General features: G+C 38.0%; 8 protein-coding genes across 8 annotated transcripts; 4 read left to right on the forward strand and 4 right to left on the reverse strand.

The window, feature by feature from the left end:
- On the reverse strand, positions 1-757 carry LOC123667997 (chorion class A protein Ld2/Ld41-like). The gene is made up of 2 exons (XM_045601821.1): positions 668-757; positions 1-449 (listed from the first exon to the last, which is right to left on the reverse strand). The coding sequence occupies exons 1-2, from the start codon at positions 716-718 to the stop codon at positions 96-98; spliced, it is 405 nt and encodes a 134-aa protein (XP_045457777.1). The 5' UTR covers positions 719-757; the 3' UTR covers positions 1-95.
- A 1784-nt stretch (positions 758-2541) lies between these two features.
- LOC123667702 (chorion class B protein M3A5-like) lies at positions 2542-3178 on the forward strand (the record flags this gene model as incomplete). The annotated part of the gene is made up of 1 exon (XM_045601543.1): positions 2542-3178. A coding segment is annotated over one exon (507 nt), but the record flags the coding sequence as incomplete, so codon positions are not given.
- Positions 3179-5507: 2329 nt separating this feature from the next.
- Positions 5508-6093, reverse strand: LOC123667985 (chorion class A protein Ld3/Ld29-like). Its single transcript, XM_045601809.1, has 2 exons — positions 6012-6093; positions 5508-5918 (listed from the first exon to the last, which is right to left on the reverse strand). The coding sequence occupies exons 1-2, from the start codon at positions 6060-6062 to the stop codon at positions 5565-5567; spliced, it is 405 nt and encodes a 134-aa protein (XP_045457765.1). The 5' UTR covers positions 6063-6093; the 3' UTR covers positions 5508-5564.
- An 845-nt stretch (positions 6094-6938) lies between these two features.
- LOC123667703 (chorion class B protein M3A5-like) lies at positions 6939-7435 on the forward strand. The gene is made up of 2 exons (XM_045601544.1): positions 6939-7050; positions 7170-7435. Exons 1-2 carry the CDS (start codon positions 6939-6941, stop codon positions 7433-7435), a joined length of 378 nt encoding a protein of 125 aa, XP_045457500.1.
- Positions 7436-13348: 5913 nt separating this feature from the next.
- Positions 13349-13959, reverse strand: LOC123667974 (chorion class CA protein ERA.1-like). Its single transcript, XM_045601800.1, has 2 exons — positions 13878-13959; positions 13349-13784 (listed from the first exon to the last, which is right to left on the reverse strand). The coding sequence occupies exons 1-2, from the start codon at positions 13926-13928 to the stop codon at positions 13398-13400; spliced, it is 438 nt and encodes a 145-aa protein (XP_045457756.1). The 5' UTR covers positions 13929-13959; the 3' UTR covers positions 13349-13397.
- Positions 13960-14957: 998 nt separating this feature from the next.
- LOC123667704 (chorion class B protein M3A5-like) lies at positions 14958-15405 on the forward strand (the record flags this gene model as incomplete). The annotated part of the gene is made up of 1 exon (XM_045601545.1): positions 14958-15405. A coding segment is annotated over one exon (342 nt), but the record flags the coding sequence as incomplete, so codon positions are not given.
- Positions 15406-18004: 2599 nt separating this feature from the next.
- On the reverse strand, positions 18005-18613 carry LOC123667970 (chorion class A protein Ld2/Ld41-like). Its single transcript, XM_045601797.1, has 2 exons — positions 18528-18613; positions 18005-18443 (listed from the first exon to the last, which is right to left on the reverse strand). Exons 1-2 carry the CDS (start codon positions 18576-18578, stop codon positions 18054-18056), a joined length of 441 nt encoding a protein of 146 aa, XP_045457753.1. The 5' UTR covers positions 18579-18613; the 3' UTR covers positions 18005-18053.
- Positions 18614-19665: 1052 nt separating this feature from the next.
- On the forward strand, positions 19666-20550 carry LOC123667996 (chorion class B protein PC10-like). The gene is made up of 2 exons (XM_045601820.1): positions 19666-19744; positions 19842-20550. Exons 1-2 carry the CDS (start codon positions 19697-19699, stop codon positions 20418-20420), a joined length of 627 nt encoding a protein of 208 aa, XP_045457776.1. The 5' UTR covers positions 19666-19696; the 3' UTR covers positions 20421-20550.
- Positions 20551-24576: the final 4026 nt, after the last annotated feature.

Genomic DNA, 24576 nt, shown 5'->3' on the forward strand with positions numbered 1-24576 from the left:
TAATATAGATTGATTTTATTTCATTTCTGAAGCATCTAATTGATCTCTTCAGTATCTTTCTTGGTCAAAAGTCGCTTTATTATCTGGATCTTTTCTTAATAAATACCATTGTGGCAGCCGCATCCGCATCTGCCAGTAATGGTCACAGCTCCAGCAGCTGGAACAATGCCTTCGAATCCTACAGCACCGAGGATCGGCACCTGACCAGCGACCAGGGTGGTACCAGCAACGCCCATCTCACCAGCGACAGCCACATCACCGACTCCGGAGCCTCCGTAGGCAGCTTCACCAATGAAACCGTCTCTCAAACCGAAACCATAAGGTCCAGCAATACCGTCTCCCAATCCAAAGCCATAGGGTCCAGCAATACCGTCTCTCAAACCGTAGCCGTAGGGTCCAGCTAACCCGGCATCCCAGCCAAGAGCACCATTGCACTGACTGTAAACATTCTAAAACAAGAAGATAGTGACACGGTGAGTCGTAGGTGCGAGTTTGATCCACGCTGGTATTACACAAAAATAATACAAACAAATTAAAAGAAAATAGTGTTTTAGAAGCAATGACACGTTTTTTCAATCATGGAAATGCACCAAAGAAAATAAAAATAAAGAAATATTATTCATATGGAAAAAAATGTACAAAAAAAAATATAAGATTCTCATCTTACCTGGACCAAGCAGACTTGGATGCAGAGGAGGAGGAAAGCGAAGGTAGACATGTTGGTGTGTGCTCGACGAAAAGGTCAGACAATATTTGTCAAAGTGGGTGCTGATGCTTTTATACGACTTAAACTTTATTAAGTTCGATATGTCGCAAGTATTATACGTGCTTATCTTTACATTTTCTCAATGACAAATACACAGAATACGTTTCCTTCTGATATTCGTGTTTTATTATACTTCCTTCGTCTGTTCTGAGCTTGCTCCCACCAGACCTAAAATTAACGTTACCCCCTCAGTAGTGTATTACACTACATCCCCCAACGTTACTTTCTTCTATTGTATGATCCTTCGTATTTCATTAATCTTTCCTACCACACACCTTTGATTGTAGTCTACATATGTTACACAACAAAGGCCTACCTCCTACGCTGATGGTGTACAATTAACTACACTGCAATACGAGTTGGTATACAATTTTCTTAAAACAGCGTTATATTTCTCAAGATCTTTACCTTTATACGAACATGAGATATATTTTAATGAAAAGTTGTAAGCAGAAGTGTTTCTGTGTGTGTTCAATCAAATAAAATGAAATTAGCAGTGATATGGGTTCATGCTATACTATAATAAGACACTGAGTAATTTTTATACCAAATTTTAACTGAGGTAGGACACAGCAGGAATTTCCTGCTCAAAATATGGAGCAGCCCGACTGGGGTAGGACCTCGACCTTACAGAAAATCACAGCAAAATAATACCGTTTTCAAGCAGTATTGTGTTCCTGTTGGTGAGTAAGGTGACCAGAGCTCCTAGGGGATTGGGGATTGGGTCGGCAACGCGCTTGCGATGCTTCTGGTGTTGCAGGTGTCTATAAGCTACGGTAATCGCTTACCATCAGGTGAGCCGTACGCTTGTATGCCGACCTAGTGACATAAAAAAAGCAAATAATTCATTAACGCTTAATTCGATATTTTGTACTTTTTTGTTAAGAAAGGTACATTTTAGATACGCATATTCCCGTAAATATTCTAATCTATTTAACTTTCTCTACTACTCTACTCTATTTAACTTTAAAAAAAAATGCATTATGGCATTTATTATGCATTGTGTATATATAATGCATCATAGTGCATATTCTTATATTTTAATTTATAGACCTATTTAAAGGAATAGTAAACAAGTCGGAAGTCGACGGTAAAATTAAAAAAAAAATGGTTGTCTGTAAAGTTGGTTTAGAGACGATAGTTTAAGGTAACTACGTCATAGTAAACATCTCCTCGGACGCATAGGCCAATGAGTGGAGAGAGGTAGACGCGGCGCAAGCGTACAATGAGCGTAACGGGACAACGAGTCACATCCTTTTTCGTTCATGCAGCCGGCGTTCATCGATTTATTAGACGTTGTCACGTCAAAAGAATGTTACATGCAAAGGACAAATTTTTTTAAAACAATTTTTAACATTTCATTGAATATTTTAGTACTTGGATAACATAGAATTAAATGTCAGAAATGTCACGTACTCTTTCCTAATTTATGATTAAGTTAATTACTTATACATGAGGCTAATGCAGCTTTTAGGTATAAATAGCAGATGCTTAACGTTTTGAATTACTGTCTAGTTTGTTCTCAAACAGTAAACATGTTCAAGGCTATCGTTTCCGTCTGCGCTCTGGCGCTCATGATCCAGGTAAACGAAATGGCAAAAAACTGACAAAGCACATTATTATAACTCTATATTTTACATTTTGGTTTAATGCTAACTACTACTATCTATAGATTTTTGAACTATAACGATTTTTTTTTTCAGTCCAGCGCTGGTGCGTGCCTTGGAGCTGGATTAGCTGCGCCTTACGGTCTGGCCGGTTCTTACGGAGCAATTGGAGCTTGCGATGGACTTGGTTTATACGGAGCTAACGACGGTTTTGGTGCTTACGGTGCTTACGGCGCCATCGATGGTTTTGGTGCTTACGGTGCTTACGGCGCCATCGATGGTTTTGGTGCTTATGGGCCTAGAGCTTTAGCTGCTTCCAATGGCGCAGGTCTGGCTGTATCAAGCGCTTCCACCTACCCAGCTGGAGTATCCGTCTTATCCGAAAACGCCATTGAAGGACCTCTTGCAGTCGCCGGCGCTCTGCCGTTCTTGGGAACCGTGGCTCTAGAAGGAGCTCTACCAACTGCCGGTGCTGGTGCTGTCAACTACGGCTGTGGCAATGGAGCCGTCGCCATATTGGCTGAAGACCTCGCCCCCGCTGGCATCGCTGGTCCACTCGGCTACGGCATCGGTGCCCGGGGTGCTGAAGGTTTCGGCTACGGTCCTTATGGCTATGGAATCAATGGCCTTGCTGGACCCTTCCGTGGCGGCTGTGGATGTGGCGCATTAATCTAAAAACTGTCTTTCGATTTTGTGACCCAAACTAAAAAATAAAAATAAATCATCTGATAGTGTTTTTATAATAATCTGGTTTCCTTTGTCAAATTTCAACTCCTATAATCAAATAAAATTGATATTGCTTTTATACGTATGTTTTAAATTTCAATTCTTTGTTTAATAAAATATATGGTAAACTTCTGCCTGCGACTTTGTCCACGTGGAATAGGAACAACACAATTCTGTCATACATGATTTTTGCGAAATTGCAGCGCACGCAGCGGAAGCTCTCAAAAGGAAAAACAAACTGATTTTGAAACATTCTTCATTGGTGGTCCGCTTATATTGATATTAGCGTGATGATATATAGCCTTTAGCCTTCCTCGATAAATGGACTATCTAACGCTGAAAGAATTTTTCGAATCGGACTAGTAGTTCCTGAGATTAGCGCGTTCAAACAAACAAATAAACTTTTCAGCAGTATAATATTAGTAAAGATAATGTACAATTGTGTTTTCTCGCAAACGAAAAAAAAACTGACTTCGATTGCGTAGTCAATTAAATACGCGTCATCAAAGATTACTCAAAAAGTATTAATAAAATTTCAATCAAATTTAAATGGACCACGCGACAAGCAAGCACCAATTTTTGTATAAAATAAGGATCATTAAAATTGGTACACCCATTGAAAAAAGTTCTGAGCGTTCATACATTAAAAAAAAACACAATTGAATTGAGAACCTCCTCCTTTTTTGGAAGTTGGTTGATAAAGTTGAATTGCATTTGACTAAACTCAACCGGTTTGAGTCATTTGATTGCTCGGCACATATCATTTGGAGAGAATTTTAGTGACAATTTGCAAAATTTTCTCTGTCCAAATTGCAACTTTTCGATGATTGTAGGGGTCTCGTGTGGTCAATGAGAGCAATTAAGGCCGAATTAATAAATAATATTTCCACAAATCCGCATTGGAGCAGCGTGGTTTATTGAGCTCTGATCCTTCTCCTATATGGAGGAAGAGGCCTATGCCTAGCAGTGGGATATTACTGGCTGAAGCTACAAGCTATAATTAGTTGTTTGAATCCTGAGTAGATCTCTCCAACGTGTCTTAAAAGGAACGCTAAGCTTTCATTGTAGTTTTTATAAAGATACCTGTAGCGAACATACCCGCCAGCGGCGCCAGCCCACAGTGAAGCAGTGTGGTGGGTTAAGCTCCGACACCCTTCTTCCATGGAGAAAGAGGCCTATGCCATTGTAAATAAACTGAAAAAAATCTAGTGACAATTTTATGCCCACTTTTTTCTTTCTTTTGTTTTTAATTTTGTCATATGCTAAGTTGTGTTTTTCTCTCACATAATACGTATCTTTATACTGCTGGCTTTGAAATACACAGGTCGAAGACGGGCAGCAGCGTCTTCAGTGCGACAAAGCCAGCCCTGCGGTCACCAACCCGCCTGCCCAGCGTGGTGCCTATGGGCAACACATATAAGTTCACGCAGTCTATGGCGCGAACACAAGTTCGACAATAAGGAGACCTATGTCCAGCAGTTGACTGCGATAGGCTGAAATGATGATGATGATGATACAAATATTTACTCTACCTATACGAAATATCAAATTTGCTGTGCAAGTATCAATTTTGTTGTTTTATTTAAAAATAATTTGATTCATTTAGTAAAACTAGTTATCGCCCAGTGAGATATGTGAGTGATAATATCTATATATAATATAAAAATGAATGTCTGTCTGTATATCCTTTATAGAATCGTAAACTATGCATTTGCTGATGTCATGATCTTCAATAAAGTGTTGTGCATGAGCCCATAAAGGTTTCTGAATTGGTACAACCAAAAAAACGTAGCAACGCGCGCAGGGTTCAGCTAGTAAAGTTATAAAATAACAAAAGCATACGTGACATAAACGAACAACATTGTCCAGTTATTTAAGATTTAAAGCTATAATTACTAAAAGTTTTGCTTTTTAAACATATTTGTAAACATAACGCTTCAGCCTGTAATATCTCACTACTGGGCATAGGCCTCTTTCCCCATGTAGGAGAAGGATCTGAGCTTAATCCACTACGCTACTCCAATACGGGTTGGCAGATTTATTCCCTACTATGAGTAACGATCATTATCAGGTGTACATGATAACAACTGGGACCGGCTTAGCGTGCTCTCCGATGCACGGTGGGGAGACCCACAAGGACTGCACAAACACCCAGACCAAGGCAAATGCCTGTATGGCCAATACAAATGTTTGTCATGTGCGCGGATCGAACCCGCAACCGCTAGCGCAACAGGTACAATCCATGGCTGTGACCGTTGCGCCAACGCGGCGTTCTTTGTTATCATATCTAAAGCTAATGTGTAAAGTATAATGAAAAATTTTAAGAAAAATATTAGTACGATTTTTAAGTACAAGTTCGATGTAACTTGGGAGTTCAGTAAAATTATTCGTTCAAATAGAAACCAAAATAGTGCAATATCATTTATTTGATTTCATTTTTACAGTATTGCTTATAGAATTTTTGTTCAGTAACGGAAAGCGCCGCAACCACAACCGCAGCTGCCAGCGATGGTCACAGCTCCGGCGGCGGGAACGATGCCTTCGAATCCTACGGCACCGAGGATCGGCACCTGACCAGCGACCAGGGTGGTACCAGCAACGCCCATCTCACCAGCGACAGCCACGTCACCGACTCCGGAGCCTCCGTAGGCAGCTTCACCGATAAAACCGTCTCTGAATCCGATGCCGAAAGGTCCAGCAAGGCCATCTCTAATACCGAGACCGTAGTCTCCAACGATTCCGTCTCTCAAACCATAACCGTAGGGTCCAGCAATACCAGCTTCCCAGCCTAAAGTACCAAGGCACTGGCTGTAAACATTCTACAACAAAAACAAGCACTTTAGATGGAAATCACAAGAACAATATACAATTTGCAAACAGTTGAAAATATAAGGAAATATTTCTCATCTTACCTGGACCAAGCAAGCCTGGACGCAGAGGAGGAGGAAAGCGAAGGTAGACATACTGGAGTACTTGTTCGACGAGAAGGTCAGACAATGTCTGTGATGTTGGGAATTCATGCTTTTATAGCTTGAACTTTATTCAGTTTGATATGTTGCAAATAGAATACGTGTTTATCATTATATTTTCTCAATTACATAAACACGGCTAACATTTTTTTTTAATGACTTTTGTGTTGTTCTACGAAAATCAAGTTGCACAACGGAATACATTCCTAATCGTTCTGCTCTGATTTACTCCTTCTTTATATAAAAAAAAAGAAAACTATTTTTGTACGATAAATACATACTCATATAGTTGTAGATTTATAAGGTCTTTACTAGAGTGGTAACAAAGACGATATGCTGCTCACTAGTTCTTATTAGAACTGTCGTCAAGAATTTTCCTAAAAGAACACATTAAAAATTTAGATTGCGAGATAAGGTAAAATAGGTCAGTAACATAATCGTACTGAATTTCATTGAATAATATTGTATTTGGGTAACTTATCATCAACGACGGAAACATCACGTTTTGTTTTACAACTTACGTAAAGCTTAAGTTTTCTTCAATTTACGCTGATAATGATTTATGACTATAAATAGTACATTCTTTTCTTTTTCAAATCACTGTTAAGTTTGTTCTCAAACAGTAAACATGTTCAAGGCTGTTGTTTCTGTTTGCGCCCTGGCGCTCATGATCCAGGTAAAGAAATAGATAAAAGCCTATGTGGTATTATAATTCTATGTGGTATTAATCAATATTAAAACTTTTTACATATTTATTATGATTTAAGCCGTAACATTTCTTTTTTCAGTCCGGCGCTGGTGCGTGCCTTGGAGCTGGATTAGCTGCGCCTTACGGTCTGGCCGGTTCTTACGGAGCATTTAGAGCTTCGGATGGACTTGGTTTATACGGAGCTAACGACGGTTTTGGTGCTTGCGGTGCTTACGGCGCCATTGACGGTTTCGGTGCTTACGGTGCTTTTGAAGGAATTGGCCCTTACGGAGCGTACGGACCTCGTGCCTTAGCTGCTTCCAATGGCGAAGGTCTAGCTGTATCAAGTGCTTCCACCTACCCAGCTGGAGTATCCGTGTTATCCGAAAACGCCATTGAAGGGCCTCTCGCAGTCACCGGCGCTCTGCCGTTCTTGGGAACCGTGGCTCTAGAAGGAGCTGTGCCAACTGCCGGTTCTGGTGCTGTCAACTACGGCTGTGGCAATGGAGCCGTCGCCATATTGGCTGAGGACCTCGCCCCCGCTGGCATCGCTGGTCCACTCGGCTACGGCATCGGTGCCCGGGGTGCGGAAGGTTTCGGCTACGGTCCTTATGGCAACGGAATCAATGGCCTTGCTGGACCCTTCCGTGGCGGCTGTGGATGTGGCGCATTAATCTAAAGACTGGCTTTAGACTGCGTGATGAAAGGTTGTCTATTTTGGTAAAATCTGATGGCATTAATTTGAAATGACTTAACAAATCAAATAAAATTCATAGTATAGATAATATGTTGTCTCATTCTGGCTAGGGCTCACCAATATTGTAGTATATGTTTTTTAAATTTATTATATTATTTAGTGTACTGTTGTTTGTTAATCTAAGCATTTTCAAATCAGCTTTCACGTGATTACTGTTTGCAAATATGATATCACACCATTTTTCACTTATTATAATAATATGAATCCCAGTTAATTTTTTCTGCATTTTTTTTTAATTTTATTCTGGGAATCAATGTTTACACTTACTGATTCATTTTTGGCGCAAATTGTGAAGTGTACCATTGCCTATAATCATTTCCTATATAAAGGTATGTATACCTTTCAAACCTTCTAGATTGGTAAAATGTGTAATTTGATTATTCCAGTTAGCTGACCCAGTAGATTCACGCCTTGAAACAATGAAACCACTTTAGTATATACTCTTATAATTTTAAATGTCACAGGATACAGCTTACTTTTACCCGGTTTTATGTCAAACTTTTATGTTCTTAAAGTGACCTGAACAGGTAACTTCTGTCAGTCTTCACTATGGTCACTATCCGAACACGTCAAAAGAGAAAACAACGTTCCTTTGCATTCTTTTCGCAATGAAATCAACTTGATGATGAGGTAAAAGCCATGCCGATCATCCGTGGGTACGGATACGCGATGTGTAACGTGCACTTTGAGCAATGTGCCGTAAGTCGCTCATCCCGGTCATCCGTGCTCTTCTGGCACCATTAAAATTCATTAAATCAAATGAATATTTATATTTATAATCTATAATCTATAATATCTATAATATATATAAAAGCGAAAGGTCACTCACTCATCACGAAATCTCCGAAACTATAACACATACAAACTTGAAATTTGGCAGGTAGGCTCCTTATAAGACGTAGGCATCCGCTAAGAACGGATTTTACGAAACTCGACCCCTAAGGGGGTTAAACGGGGGTTGGAAGTTTGTATGAAAGTCCTATGTTTTTGAAGTAAGATAATTGAAATTTAAAATGTAAGCTCTATAGATGGTAGAAAGGTGTCCGAATAATGTATTTTTAGAAATCAACTCCTTTTTGGGGTTAAAACGGGGGATCGTAGGTTGTCTCACTGATCACGAAATCTCCGAAACTATAACACCTACAAACTTGAAATTTAGCAGGTAGGCTTCTTATAGGGTGCAAGCTACCGCTAAGAATGAGTTTTACGAAACTCGACCCCTAAGGGGGTAAAACGGGGGTTGGAAGTTTGTATGAAAGTCCTATGTTTCAGAAGTAAGAGACTTAAAATTTAAAATGTATGGTCTATACATGTTGAAAAGGTGTCCAAATAATTTATCTTTAGAAATCAACTCCCGTTTGGGGTTAAAACGGGGTATGGTAGGTTGACTCACTCATCACGAAATCTGCGAAACTATAACACCTAAAAACTTGAAATTTGGCAGATAGGCTCCTTATAGGTCGTAGACATTCGCTAAGAACAGATTTTACGAAATTCAACCCTTAAGGGGATAAAACGGGGGTTGGAAGTTTGTATGAAAGTCCTATGTTTTTGAAGTAAGAGACTTGAAATTTAAAATATATGCTCTATAGATAGTGAGAAGGTGTTCAAAACTATAACAGCTAGAAACTTGAAATTTTGCAGATAGGTTCCTTAGAGGGCGTAGACATTCGTTGAGAACGGGTTTTACAAAACTTGACCCCTAAAGGGGTAAAACGGGGGTTGGAAGTTTGTATGAAAGTCCTATGTTATTAAGGTAAGAGACTTGAAATTTAAAATGTATGCTTTATATATGGTGAGGAAGTGTCCAAATAATACATCGTAATCTATATACAAATCTCTAATCTATATACATCGTAATCTATATAAAAGAGAAAGGTCACTGACTCACTCATCACGAGAACTCAAATACCTCTGGATGGTCCCTCCATCCAAGATCGACAAAGATGAAATTTGGTAGGGAGGTAGATTATAGTTAGTAGACGTCCGCCAAAAACGAATTTTGAGATATTCCACCACGAAGGGGGTATAATTGGGGTTAATAATTTGTATGAAATATATTCAGCAGCCATAAGTTCGCTTGATAGGTTATTTCGAAGGCTCCTAAGTATACTGAGTCAACTAAAAACTTTTGACTATTTAATTTTTTTAAGATATTAATAACATTTACTTCATTTCCTATCTACCTATGTAACAAAAAAATAAAGTTATTAGAAGTAGAGTTGACTCAGTATACTTAGGAGCCATCGATTTATACTGCAGCCTGAAAATAAAACTAAAAATGTGGTGTATAGAAAGGTTTTATAAAAATAACGTTCCGCTATTCATAAAGGTAAACTGTTCCACAATTGAATGTCCTGATAAGTGAAAGGCTGACCGAATATATTGGGTTTTATGTACTGGTAGCTTTATCATAAGACTTGAGGATTATTGAATTCTGAAGCATCTCCGAAATGTAACCCCACATTAAGAGAGCTAATTTAATTAAATAGCATGCAATACTGCAGGAAAGGGCTATGTAGGTTACAGCAACAGCGTATAGGCAGAAATTTGAGTTTTAACCGAAATTCTGAAAAATTGTCATTGATAGCAAAATAAAGCAGTGTGACGTATATTTTTATTCTTTTCATTCTCTTAACAATTAATTCGTTTCGTCGAATCATTGCTAGGCGTTTCACTATTAGCTTGTCTCGTGTGATGTAGGGCTACGTAAGCAGTAGTTGGTGGGGTTAGCAGTGTAGATTAGGCTCAGTACTATATAAGCGCTGGTGCTGTGCGGCTCCTTCCTTTCCTTGGTCTTCAGCCTCGGTCAGGTTCAGGATGCGATTTTGATTTCCTTGGCGTTGCGGACACGTGCGGTGCCGTTGTTGCCGGTGACACTATGTGGCGGGATTTTGTGACTTGGCTGCTAGGACCCCAACATCTACGATAAAGAACTGAGCAACATTTTTTAACCCTGGCTGACCTCGTGATGGACATGGAGTCATGGAGTTTGGACTATTGAAATCGAGAGACTGGCAGGTGATCATCCAGAGAGTTTCTGCGGAGCTACGAGTCACGGAGATCTCTATGATAAGTGACCATAGTTAACCTCCACCCACGTGTCAGAAATAATTCGAACCACCAGTGTAGTTTAAATTAATATTAGATTAACAAAAATGTATTTCGGTCCAAACTTTAGATTTAAAATAATTTCGGGTTGTGTTAAACTCGTTCGTTTAATCCATAAAAGGAAGATAAAGTTGTTTGTTCATTCAAATCTGTATCAAGCTTAAAATTGTGTTTCTTTGTATTAAATAACTTTCTACATAAGTCTAATTTAATTTTGTTTTCCAATCCAATTTGATCGCTTACTTTTTTTAAATATATATTTACCTCTCTGTGATTTTGTTCGTCGCTTTAAGAAAGAATTAATATTCTCTTATTCTATGCTCTTTTAATTTAATTACATTTACATTTGTTTATTACATTTTTTTAACGCGCGACAGCAGATACTAATTTTGTAGTTTTTCAGTAAGGCCGCTGCATACGTAACTTTCACGGGACGGCATTAGAACGTGGAAAGGACGGGGACGGAGCGTGGATAGTAAACACTAACGGGGATTTTTAATGCATACACACTGTGACAATAAGTCACTCATCATCGTCATTATCATCATTTCAGTAGTAAGTCAATAACAGTAGATAAATGCACGTGCTTCCCTATTTTAGTTCTCCCGAGCTAACGGAGCGACTGTGCATACGCAGCGGAATCGCGAACGGGACGGGACGCCAACGATATATTTTTAACCGACTTCCAAAAAAGGAGGAGGTTCTCAATTCGATTGAATTTTTTTTTTTTGTATGTTACATCAGAAGTTTTGACCGGGTGAACCGATTTCGACAAATTTTGTTTCACTCGAAAGGTGGTGTGTGTCAATTGGTCCCATTTAAATTTATTTGAGATCTAACAACTACTTTTCGAGTTATATCTAATAATGCGTTTTTACTTGACGCTTTTTTCGTCGACCTACGTTATATTATACCGCATAACTTTCTACTGTATGTACCGATTTTGATAATTCTTTTTTTGTTGGAAAGGGGATATCCCTAGTTTGGTACCATGATAAGGAAACCAGGATCTTCGCAATAACTTTTTACTGGGTATACCGATTTTGATAATTTTTAATTTAATCGAAAGCTAATGTTTATCATGTGGTCACATATAAATTTTATCGAGATCTGATAACTACTTATTGAGTAATCTTTGATAACGCGTAGTTGCTTGACTATTTTTTCGTCGATCTACGTTGTGTTACTTGTCGATGTAATTGAAGTCGGTTTTTTTTCGTTTGCGAGCAACACAATTATTTTCCTGTTCGTTTTACGTCCCGTTCCGTCCGGGTAAAAAAATAATACGTATACATTGGCCTTTAATACAACTAGGTTGGCAAAGAAGCGTACGACTCACCTGATGGTAAGCGAATAATTATAATAATTCTAACGGTAACCTGCAACACCAGACGCATCGCAAGCACTTTGCTGACCTTACCCCCAAACTTCTCCAGGAGCTCTGGTCATCTTGCTTACCACAGAAACACAACTCAGCTTGAAAACAGTATTATTAACTGAGGTAGGGCACAGCAGGAATTTCCTGCTCAAAATATGGAGCAGCCCGACTGAGGTAATACCTCGACCTTACAGAAGATTACAGCAAAATAATACTGTTTTCAAGCAGTATTGTGTTTCTGTTGGTGAGTAAGGTGACCAGAGCTCCTGGGGGGATTGGGGCTTGCGATGCTTCTGGTGTTGCAGGCGTCTATAAGCTACGGTAATCGCTTACCATCAGGTGAGCCGCACGCTTGTTTGCCTACCTAGTGATATTAAAAAAAAAAAAAACAACTGTGATCTTCTGTAAAGTCAAGGTATTTACTAAGTCGGGCTACTCCAGATTTTGAGCTGGATATTTCTTGCTGTGCCCTACCTCAGTTGCTTAATTTTATTGAGTTTTTTTAGATTTTCATCTACATAGACAATCCATTTCTAATTGAAAGAGAGTAAAAGGTGCCAACATACTTTTAGTACCTTTTTGAATGTTTAAAGGGTGATAAAATAGACATACAGCTATGCATGTAATTAGAATTTTTAACGATATATTTTTTCCGTTAAATTTTTTTCTACATTTAATCATTTTTCTTAGAGTCCACTGCTGTACATAGGCCTCCACAAGCTCACGCTAAAAATGGCGTGAACTCATGTGTTTTGTCCATAGTCACCACGCTGGGCAGGCGGATTGGTGACCGTAGAGCTGGCTTTGTCGCACTTAGGACGTTGCTGCCTGTCTTCGGCCTGTGTATTTCAAAGCCAGTAGTTGGATGGTTATCCCGCCATCGGTCGGCTTTTCAAGTTCCAAGCTGGTACTGGAACTGTGTTATCCCTTAGCCGCCTCTTACGACCACCACAGGAAGAGAGGGGGTGGTTATATTCTTAATGCCGTAACCACACAACAAAGAAAGAAGAAAAGGAATATCCAAGTAGGTTCAATTGAATTATAGATTTCTGCGATTTATTCGACACCTTACGACATCCACGAGAAGAGAGGGGGTGGCTAAATTCTTTTTTCTAAGGAACATGCAAATAAAATAAATTAGCTAAATTGGTCGAGCCATTCTTGAGTTATACGCTAAGCAACATTCATTTTTATGTATAGAGATAATAACTTTTCGTAATTGTTAGTTAAAACAGCCAATCATTCAATGTTTAGATACATTGTTTGTCAAAGACTAAATTAAAAATGCTGAACTTACTATGAATATAAAACAGGAAAATTTTAAGGTTTTAGAAAAAAAAAAGTTGTATCATCTTGAAAGTTTTATTTTTGAATCGCCAGTGTTAGAGTTTATATTCAGTAATGGTAAGCGCCGCAACCACAACCGCAGCTGCCAGCAATGGTCACAGCTCCGGCGGCGGGAACTATGCCTTCGAATCCTACAGCACCGAGGATTGGCACCTGACCAGCGACCACGGTGTTACCAGCAACGCCCATCTCACCAGCAACAGCCACGTCACCGACTCCAGAGCCTCCGTAGGCAGCTTCACCGATAAAACCGTCTCTCAAGCCGATGCCAAAAGGTCCAGCAAGGCCGTCTCTAATACCGAGTCCATCTCCAATGAATCCGTCTCTCAAACCATAGCCGTAGGATCCAGCACAGCCTTCTCTCAAACCGTAGCCGTAGGGCCCAGCAATACCAGCTTCCCAGCCTAAAGTACCAAGGCACTGGCTGTAAACATTCTACAACAAAAACAAGCACTTTAGATGGAAATCACAAGAACAATATACAATTTGCAAACAGTTGAAAATATAAGGAAATATTTCACAACTTACCTGGACCAAGCAAGCCTGGACGCAGAGGAGGAGGAAAGCGAAGGTAGACATACTGGAGTGCTTGTTCGACGAGAAGATCAGACAATGTCTGTGATGTTGGGAATTCATGCTTTTATAGCTTGAACTTTATTTAGTTTGGTATGTTGCAAATAGAATACGTGTTTATCATTATATTTTCTCAATTACATAAACACGGCTAACATTTTTTTTAATGAGTTTTGTGTTTTTCTACGAAAATCAAAGTACACAACGGAATACATTTCTAATCGTTCTGCTCTGATTTACTCCTTCTTTATAAAAAAAAGTAAACTATTTTTGTACGATAAATACATACTCATATAGTATTAGATTTATAAGGTCTTTACTAGAGTGGTAACAAAGATGATATGCTACTCACTAGTTCTTCTTAGAACTATCGTCAAGAATTTTCCCAAAAAAAACCACATTAAAAATTTAGATTGCGAGATAAGATAAAATAGGTCAGTAACATAATCGAACTGAATTTCATTGAATAATATTGTATTTAGGTAACTTAGCATCAACGACGGAAATATCACGTTTTGTTTTACAACTTACGTAAAGCTTAAATTTTCTTCATTTTACGCTGATAATGATTTATGACTATAAATAGTACATTCTTTTCTTTTTCAAATCACTGTTAAGTTTGTTCTCAAACAGTAAACATGTTCAAGGCTGTTGTTTCTGTTTGCGCCCTGGCGCTCATGATCCAGGTAAAGAAATAGATAAAAGCCTATGTGGTATTATAATTCTATATGGTATTAATCAATATTAAAACTTTTTACATATTTATTATGATTTAAGCCGTAACATTTCTTTTTTCAGTCCGGCGCTGGTGCGTGCCTTGGAGCTGGATTAGCTGCGCCTTACGGTCTGGCCGGTTCTTACGGAGCATTTGGAGCTTCGGATGGACTTGGTTTATACGGAGCTAACGACGGTTTTGGTGCTTGCGGTGCCTACGGCGCCATTGACGGTTTCGGTGCTTACGGTGCTTTTGAAGGAATTGGCCCTTACGGAGCGTACGGACCTCGTGCCTTAGCTGCTTCCAATGGCGTAGGTTTGGCTGTATCAAGTGCTTCCACCTACCCAGCTGGAGTTTCCGTGTTATCCGAAAACGCCATTGAAGGGCCTCTCGCAGTCACCGGTGCTCTGCCGTTCTTGGGAACCGTGGCTCTAGAAGGAGCTGTGCCAACTGCCGGTTCTGGTGCAATCAACTACGGCTGTGGCAATGGAGCCGTCGCCATATTGGCTGAGGACCTCGCCCCCGCTGGCATCGCTGGTCCACTCGGCTACGGCATCGGTGCCCGGGGTGCTGAAGGTTTCGGCTACGGTCCTTATGGCTATGGAATCAATGGCCTTGCTGGACCCTTCCGTGGCGGCTGTGGATGTGGCGCATTAATCTAAAGACTGGCTTTAGACTGCGTGATGAAACGTTGTCTATTTTGGTAAAATCTGATGGCATTAATTTGAAATGACTTAACAAATCAAATAAAATTCATAGTATAGATAATATGTTGTCTCATTCTGGCTAGGGCTCACCAATATTGTAGTATATGTTTTTTAAATTTATTGTATTATTTAATGTACTGTTGTTTGTCAATCTGAACATTTTCAAATCAGCTTTCACGTGATTACGGTTTGCAAATATGATCAGGTTTCTCACACCATTTTTCACTTATTATAATAATATGAATCCCAGTTCATTTTTTCTGAATTTTTTTACATTTTATTCTGGGAATCGATGTTTACACTTACTGATTCATTTTTGGCGCAAATTATGAAGTATACCATTGCCTATATTCATTTCCTATATAAAGGTATATATACCTTTCAAACCTTCTAATTTGGTAAAATGTGTAATTGATTATTCCAGTTAGCTGACCCAGTAGATTTACCGCCTTCAAACAAAGAAACCACTTTAGTTTATAATATACTCCTTATCATTTTCGATATCATAGGATAGAGCTTACTTCACCCTTTTTTATTTCAAACTTTTGTGTTCCTAAAGTGACCTGAACAGTGATGAAAAATACTTGCAAAAAATAAGTTTAATAATAAAAGGCCATCCTCCCGTAACGATGGTCGCTGTAACGTATCCGAAATGTCGGGTATGTAAAAAACCTAATAAACCGCGATAAATTTGAAAAAGTTGCTTCATTATGATAAGTGAAATTCGCGTAAAAATTTGAAAATAAAGACCATGTTTAGGTTCAAATGTTTAAGTAGGCACAGGGAAAGACGCCTTTATTTAATTTAAATAAATAAATCTATATAGCATGTGCACCGATCATTTAGCGGTCGAACTAAGAATGCCTCTCACAACGTGATGCTCTCCCTTTTCAAGTTTTTGGTGGATAGCTTTAGCCAACCAAAATCCCAATAAGGGACTTGATTTATATCACTCATAACAGGGGGCACAGAAATGAGTTGCCGTATGTAGGGATTTGTTATTGTAGGAACAAGGTATAATTTTCGCAAAAAACTCAAGTGGCTCCCAATTCGCCTTCGCAGGAATACTCACATTCTCAGGCTATTATACTGCATTATGTTGAATCCGGCAACTCCATCTTACCTAAAAGAGCGGTTTAAATATCTAAATGATTTACATGAACGTAGTTTACGGTCGAACAACAATCTACTTCTTGAAATTCCTTCTCATTCCTCTACTTTTTACACCAAATCCTTCACCGTACAAGTTGCTCGACTTTGGAATTCTTTGCCCGTGTCGATTAGACGTTCTCAATCTCTTCCTATTTTTAAGGAATCCGTTAAACTACACTTTCTTAAAATGGATGGGATTTAATCCTTTGCTTTAGGTTTCCAGTCTTATGATTATCTTCTTTTGTCACTATTAATCTTGTTTAAAAACTTCTTAGTTATCTAGTATGAACTTTTGTGTGTATGTGTGTGTATGTGTGTGTGTCTGTGTGTATGTGTGTGTTTGTATGTATGTAAACAAACTACCTATGTAAGTATGTATGTCTATTTATTGAGTTGCTTCCTATTTTTTTTTATCAAATTATACTCTACACCTACACCGTCAATATATCATCTCCTTTGCCCTAAGGTTGCCTGGAAGAGATTGCTCTTAAGCAATAAGGCCGCCTTTTGTACATATTATTATTTTATATTATTTTGTACATTTAACTTGTTTGGCGTACAATAAAGTGTTAAATAAATAAATAAAAAAGAAATAATATGTCTAGTGAGACTCTCAGAAGTTCACTAAACCAAATGAATAGATAAGATAATAATGTTCCGTTATTCGTTAAGGCAAACAGTTCCACAATTTAATGTCCTGATATACTTATCAGGACTACTATTGATATTACTATTGGATGATATTGGGTTTTATGTACTGGTAGCTATTGCATAAGTCTTCAGGATTATTTGATTTCCTGCTGTGCCCTACGTCAGTTGCCTTATTTTATTATTTTTATTATTTATTTACATTTTCGCACACCAATACAAGGTTTTAACAGGCTGGTTTTAACAAGGTATTAACAAATGGTATATAAAAATAGAATTTGCATCAGTTGCAACAGGCGGCCTTATCGCTAATACAGCGATCTCTTCCAGACTTCTCTTCTTTGGCCTATTTTATTGAGTTTCTCTCGATTTTCATTCACATATATAATAGATAGAATAAAGGAATGCCGACATACTTTTAGTTCCTTTTCAAATTTTAAAAGGATGTTAAAATAGACAAACAATTGTACATAAAACTAGAATTTTCAACAATTTAAGCGTTTTTCTTAGCACTGCAGAAAATGACATATCAGTAATGATAGGATACTCTTATAATTGTGTTTGCTCGCAAACGAAAAAAACCGACTTCAATTACATCGACAAGTAATACAAGATAAGTAGACGAAAAAAATTAACAAACGCACTAGTCGTCACTGCGATTTTTGGGGGTTTCCCTCGATTTAACTGGGATTCTATTATCAGATCTTGGTTTCGTTATCATGGTACCACACTTGGTATATTTTCTTTCCAACAAAAAAAAAATATTAAAATCGGTTCATAAATGACGAAGTTATCTCCGTACATACATTAAAAAAATATATATACAAGAAAATTTACAGGTAATAAAAAAAAATACGTTCTATCATCTTGATCATTTTATTTTTGAATTGCCAGTGTTAAAGTTTATATTCAGTAACGGTAAGCGCCGCAACCGCAACCGCAGCTGCCAGCGATGGTCACAGCTCCGGCGGCGGGAACGATGCCTTCGAATCCTACAGCACCGAGGATCGGCACCTGACCAGCGACCAGGGTGGTACCAGCAACGCCCATCTCACCAGCTACAGCCACATCACCGACTCCGGAGCCTCCGTAGGCAGCTTCCCCGATGAAACCGTCTCTCAAACCGAAACCATAGGGTCCAGCAATACCGTCTCCCAATCCGAAGCCATAGGGTCCAGCGATACCGTCTCTCAAACCCAAGCCATAGGGTCCAGCAATGCCATCTCTCAAACCGTAGCCGTAGGGTCCAGCTAACCCGGCATCCCAGCCAAGAGCACCATTGCACTGACTGTATATATTCTACAACAAAAACAAGCCTTTAGATGGAAATCATAAAAAAAAATGCAAGCACTTGAAAATATAAAGAAATATTTCTCATCTTACCTGGACCAAGCAAGCCTGGACGCAGAGAAGGACGAAAGCGAAGGTAGACATATCGGTGTGTGTATGTTCGACGAGAAAGTCAGACAGTATGCGTGAAATAGGAAACCTGTGGCTTTTATACTGTTACAGTTTTATTTTGTACAACGATATGGCGCAATTGAACGTGAGAATCTTAAACTATGATTATTTACTGGCATACATTTGTTTCTGTGTAGTTTTGCCGTGTTTCTAAACAAAATGTGTCATACTTTTGACAGCTATTGTGCGTCCCGTCCGCGTTCTGCATATGCATTCTTATGACATACTAGCTTTGCCCGTGACTTCGTTCACAAATGTCATCTTTCTTAAAAAGTTGTAAAAATAAAGTATGAACGCCATCTTAACATGAACCGTACGTATACAGTGTATACATATATTTTTGAGTATACATATATTTTGACTTTCATCTGCTCTTCCAAAACACCGGATATGATTTTGTTGTAAATATATTTAAATACAGTCCTTACAAAAAAACATTAAAATAACTTCCATGTACAGAAAAAACCTGTTACAGTTTTATGAAATTATTGAGTTTAACGTCGCCGCATTTTGGTCTCCAGAAACATTGCTAAGAACTATCGCTGTAGCAAAATATATCCTTCTACCTACTTAAAGTCTTAATTCAGTTTGACCACTACTGCAGTCAATATGATGCAGCTAACGGCCTGCCTGATGATAAGCAGATACCGTATCCTGCTGACGTCTACACAACACATTCCCCAAAGATCTGACTCTCTATCTGATTCACCGCAGGAATACAAAACCGTTTGAGAGCAATATTATTTAGCTATGATGGTCTTATTGCAAATATTTTAAGGATAAGTCGTTTACAGTTGAAATAAATGCACTCTAGACAGATAATTATGTAATGTGCGTTTAAGTTACATGAAATATTTCTGAAGCAACTGTTAATCAGTAAGAAACAATTGGTTGTGAATTAATCGTACTGAAATTCATTGAATAATTTAGCACACGAATAATGAAGTGTAACGATTGAATTGTCACGTTTTCTTTCGCAATTTATGATGAAGTTAATTTTTCCTCACTCGACTCTGATAAAGTTCTTATGTATAAATAGTAGATCCTTTTCGTTTTCAACTATTGTACAAGTTTGTGCTTAAACAGTAAACATGTTCAAGGCTGTAGTTTCCGTCTGCGCTCTGGCGCTCATGATCCAGGTAAAGAAATTACTAAAAGCTTATGTATTATAATATTAAAACTTTATATATTTTGTAATGGTTAAAAATGTTTTAAGCCGTAACATTTTCTTTTCAGTCCGGCGCTGGTGCGTGCCTGGGAGCTGGATTAGCTGCGCCTTACGGTCTGGCCGGTTCTTACGGAGCATTCGGAGCTAGGGGTGGGCTTGGTTTATACGGAGCTAACGATGGTTTTGGTGCTTGCGGTGCTTACGGCGCCATTGACGGTTTCGGTGCTTACGGTGCTTTTGAAGGAACTGGCCCTTACGGAGCGTACGGACCTCGTGCCTTAGCTGCTTCCAATGGCGAAGGTCTGGCTGTATCAAGCGCTTCCGCTTACCCAGCCGGAGTATCCGTTTTATCCGAAAACGCCATTGAAGGACCTCTTGCAGTCACCGGCGCTCTGCCGTTCTTGGGAACCGTGGCTCTAGAAGGAGCTCTGCCAACTGCCGGTTCTGGTGCTGTAAACTACGGCTGCGGCAATGGAGCCGTCGCCATATTGGCTGAGGACCTCGCCCCCGCTGGCATCTCTGGCCCACGCGGCTACGGCATTGGTGCCTGGGGTGCCGAGGGTTTGGGCTACGGTTCTTACGGCTATGGAATAAATGGCCTTGCTGGACCCTTCCGTTCCGGATGTGGATGTGGTGCTGCTAACTAAAAACTGGCTCTGGATTCATAAAAACCATGATTGTATATGTTTGAAAACAATATGACGACATCCTTTTAAAATTAGTTTACGTCTTGGAAATTTCAACAGATACGAATAAATAAAATCCAAATTACATTTATGAGTGTGTTTTAAATTTCTATTTATATTTGATGTATCAAGAATACTCCAAAATATGATAAATTACTATCCAGTGAAACTATTTTTGGTTAAACTCAGTAGGTCACGTGATTAATATATTTGCTAATTGGCCATCTTTCAGAAATAGTTATAATGATGAATTTTGCAAATTTCACATTAAAAACCTAACACATCTATACTCGTATATGGGGCCCAAATATATATTGTACATATTTATACTAAATACATGTGTCGACGACAGCTTTATCCTTACCAACGTCCTAAGTCATGTGGGCGAACAGTGGAATAATCTATACAAATAAATAAAATTGAAATTTCTGTTTGTAAAAGTAAAATAAGGATGATAAAAAATAGGATGTATTTTTTAACCGACTTCAAAAAAAGGAGGAGGTTACTCAATTCGATCGTATATATATATATATTTTATGTATGTTCGGAGATAACTTCTTCGTTTATGAACCGATTTTGATAATTCTTTTTTTGTTGGAAAGGAGATATCCATAGTTTAGTACCATAATAAGGAAACCAGGATCTGATGATGGGATCCCAGAGAAATCGAGGGAAACTTTCAAAAATAACTACTTAAAAGACTTACGGAAACTTTCAAAAATAGATAATTCCGGGCGGCCTCGTAACATACTTGTGTGTCTATCTTCTACTTCTCAACGAGATGAAATTTTGTCTGCATTTTATCGCTTTAACAAGGCTCATCGTAATGATAGACTAGGATCAACACATTTGGACATCAATGGAGAACATCAGAAAATATTTGTGAGCGAACATCTTTCACCAACTTTAAAAATGTTATACTCTGAATCTCGTAAATTAACAAAATCTCATAATTATAAGTATGTATGGGTACGCTTTGGAAAGATTTTCGCTAGACGTGACGATGATAGTCCTGCCATCTGGATAAAGAATCATGAAATTTTAAATAAGCTTCAAAAGCCTTAAAAATTCAACCTCTTATTTTTCTTTTTCTATCAGGATGTTTCATTTCAGTTGTACTAGTTTGCGTTTTTATTATGGAAATTTTTTATCAGAATGTTAATAGGATTAGAACTAAAATTAATGAAATATATTCTAATGTTTTGAACAATGACTATGATGTAATTTGCTTAACTGAGACCAATCTCAATAATTCCGTATATGATAATGAAATACTCGATACACGCTACAATATTTTTCGCAGAGATCGTTGTACAACATGTATAGGAAAGGGCGATGGGGGTGGTGTGCTCTTGGGTATTAAGAGAGAGCATAATGTTATTAGGCGTTATTCTTGGGATAGTATGGTTGAAGATTTATGGATAACTGTATTGCCGAACAATGACTCTCATAAATCAATTCATATTTGTATTTGTTACTTACCACCGGATATCTCTATTGATCTACTTGAGCTATTTTATAACTCGTGTACTAAAATTATAATGGATGCAAAATCAATTGACGAGTTTGTTTTAATTGGTGATTTTAACACACCACATATTAAATGGATGAAAAATGGGGACGCCTTGGATTATTCTGCGGTATCTCCTCAAGATAATAAAGCTAACTATTTGATTGAGTTTGTGAATGTGTGTGACTTGGTGCAGTTCAATGGTATTCCTAATCGCATCAATCGGTACCTCGATCTCATTTTATTCTCAATTGAATGTTCCACGTGTGAGGCTGAACCATTGTGTTCACCAGACTCCCATCATACACCGACTTCTCTAAAGCTTTTGATCGAGTCAATCATTCCATTTTAACACATAAGTTGGCACGATATGGTGTTCATGGTAATCTTTTAAGATGGGTGGAATCTTATTTAAGCAGAAGAACTCAGTTGGTTGCTCTAAAAGGTGAACTTTCATCTGTCTTTACGGTACCATCCGGCGTTCCTCAAGGGTCACATTTAGGCCCATTGTTTTTTAATATTTTTGTGAATGATCTTACGTTGTGCTTAAAAAGTCCCTGTCTTTTGTATGCCGATGATTTAAAAATTTATCAGACCATTACTTGCATCAACGATGCCATGAAGCTCCAAGGAGATTTAGATACCATGGCAAGATGGTGCGAAGTGAATGAGATGGACCTTAATGTTAACAAATGCTTTGTTGTTTCTTTTACAAAAAAGAAATTCCCTATTAATTTTAATTATTCCATAAAAAATTACAATTTATCCCGTAAAACTGAAATCAAAGACTTAGGTGTTATTTTTGACAAAGAATTAAGTTTTCGTACGCATTATGACTTTATTAACCAAAAAGCTTCAAGTTTACTTGGATTTATTCTAAGAGTGTCTAAACCTTTTAAAAAGGCTTCATCTTATTTAGCTTTGTATCATGCTCTCGTAAGAAGCATATTAGAGTACAACACTGTGATCTGGTCGCCTAATTACATCGTTCATGTTAACCGCATAGAAGGAATACAAAAGCGTTTTCTTAAATCGGTCTGTTTTCGTCTCGACCTGCATTGCGAGCTCCACACTTACGAAGAAAGAATGAAAAAGTTCCAAATGATATCTCTGGCTTGTCGTCGTAAATATTTAGATCTTATGACACTTTACAAAATAATTAATTACTTCATTGACTCACCATACTTGCTGTCTCAACTTAACTTTAACATAAACTATCGTATTAGAAGGCCTAAGGTGTGCTCTCTTGATGTTTATCGTAATAACACCTCTTATTATAATCTTTTATCTCGTATGTGTCGCCAGTACAACCAGCTTGTCAGTACGTGTATCGATATAGACATCTATCACTGTTCTCTCGCTTCTTTCAAAACCAAAATTTTAATAAATATAACTTGTTAAGCAATCTTAGTTTTTAAGTTTAAATTTATATATGTATATTGCATTCCATCCACTTCTGTTCTGCTTAGTGTACTATGTTACTGTATGTCGTACACATTAAGGGTTTCAACCTAGATATTATGTTATGTATGAACTATTTCTATATCTTTTAATGGCTGTAACCTGTTCTGTACGTAATTAAATAAATAAATAAAAATCGTAAGGGTGACTAGTAAATTTAATCATGTTTTCATTAAGTACTATAAAGCACTACTATTTAACAAAGGTCTGGAGTCGATCTGATGATGGAGAAGAAAGATAGTCGAGGGAACTCTTCAATAATTTATAGCAATTACCTGCTTTTTGAACTTAATTCGTTTCTATTGATGAGAACTTTGCACCTGTATGAGTTATAAGTGCCATTACAGTCTGATGATGGAGACAAAATATAGTCGAGGGAACTCTTTAACGATTTATAGCAATTATAGTTCGCGTCATGTAAAAAGAACGCTGGCCTTGAAGCTGCGCAGAAGCGATTTATCGGTCTATTTGGTGGTACGGGGTAGGGGGACGGGAGTGTTTATCACTGTCGCATGCTTACCGGTGTGCTATTGGTTGACAGCGGTTGACAGTTCGACGTCGACTCAAATTATTATCGCGCACAAAAGTTTTAAATTACAAAATTCTCCATTTACTATTTATTTCACTAAAAAACAATTATCAATTTATCATTTTAAACACATAAAAACTATTAAGATACGAATATCGAGAGTACAGATAATTATTATTTTTGAATACGACATTTCAATAAATAAAAAATTTGTTATTGCTTTTGTTTAAAAAAAAAATTGTGATTTTGTAAAGTGATAATTATTATACTTATTTAGTCCGAATTATTCGCACTTGTATTTCTAGTATTTTTTAATGTACCTACCAATAACCATTATACGAAGCCGCGAGTGAAAGCCTAATTAAAAAATAAAACAGTAGTACTTGTGCGCGAGTATACCCATGCGCAAACGCACCCCCTCCAGTTTCTTTCAGCGTTCTTTTTACATGACGCGAACTATACCTGCTGTTTGAAGTTAATTCGTTTCTATTGATGAGAACTTTGCATACGTATGAGTTATAAGTACCATTTCAGTCTGATGATGGAGACGAAAGATAGTCGAGGGGAACTCTTCAACGACTTATAGCAATTACCTGCTGTTTGAACTTAATTCGTTT

This window comes from Melitaea cinxia, chromosome 29, assembly GCF_905220565.1.
Source record: "Melitaea cinxia chromosome 29, ilMelCinx1.1, whole genome shotgun sequence".
Taxonomy (NCBI): Eukaryota; Metazoa; Arthropoda; class Insecta; order Lepidoptera; family Nymphalidae; genus Melitaea; species Melitaea cinxia.

Excerpts from the sequence above, each read along its gene's own strand:
- LOC123667974 (XM_045601800.1), bottom strand. The coding sequence starts at position 13,928 with ATGTCTACCTTCGCTTTCCTCCTCCTCTGCGTCCAGGCTTGCTTGGTC. Across the intron at positions 13,785-13,877 it reads TCCAGGCTTGCTTGGTCCAG|AATGTTTACAGCCAGTGCCT; the intron begins GTAAGTTGTGAA and ends TTTTTGTTGTAG.
- LOC123667997 (XM_045601821.1), bottom strand. The coding sequence starts at position 718 with ATGTCTACCTTCGCTTTCCTCCTCCTCTGCATCCAAGTCTGCTTGGTC. Across the intron at positions 450-667 it reads TCCAAGTCTGCTTGGTCCAG|AATGTTTACAGTCAGTGCAA; the intron begins GTAAGATGAGAA and ends TTCTTGTTTTAG.
- LOC123667985 (XM_045601809.1), bottom strand. The coding sequence starts at position 6,062 with ATGTCTACCTTCGCTTTCCTCCTCCTCTGCGTCCAGGCTTGCTTGGTC. Across the intron at positions 5,919-6,011 it reads TCCAGGCTTGCTTGGTCCAG|AATGTTTACAGCCAGTGCCT; the intron begins GTAAGATGAGAA and ends TTTTTGTTGTAG.
- LOC123667996 (XM_045601820.1), top strand. The coding sequence starts at position 19,697 with ATGTTCAAGGCTGTAGTTTCCGTCTGCGCTCTGGCGCTCATGATCCAG. Across the intron at positions 19,745-19,841 it reads CTCTGGCGCTCATGATCCAG|TCCGGCGCTGGTGCGTGCCT; the intron begins GTAAAGAAATTA and ends TTTTCTTTTCAG.
- LOC123667970 (XM_045601797.1), bottom strand. The coding sequence starts at position 18,578 with ATGTCTACCTTCGCTTTCGTCCTTCTCTGCGTCCAGGCTTGCTTGGTC. Across the intron at positions 18,444-18,527 it reads TCCAGGCTTGCTTGGTCCAG|AATATATACAGTCAGTGCAA; the intron begins GTAAGATGAGAA and ends TTTTTGTTGTAG.
- LOC123667703 (XM_045601544.1), top strand. The coding sequence starts at position 6,939 with ATGGACTTGGTTTATACGGAGCTAACGACGGTTTTGGTGCTTGCGGTG. Across the intron at positions 7,051-7,169 it reads GGAATTGGCCCTTACGGAGC|TCACCGGCGCTCTGCCGTTC; the intron begins GTACGGACCTCG and ends GGCCTCTCGCAG.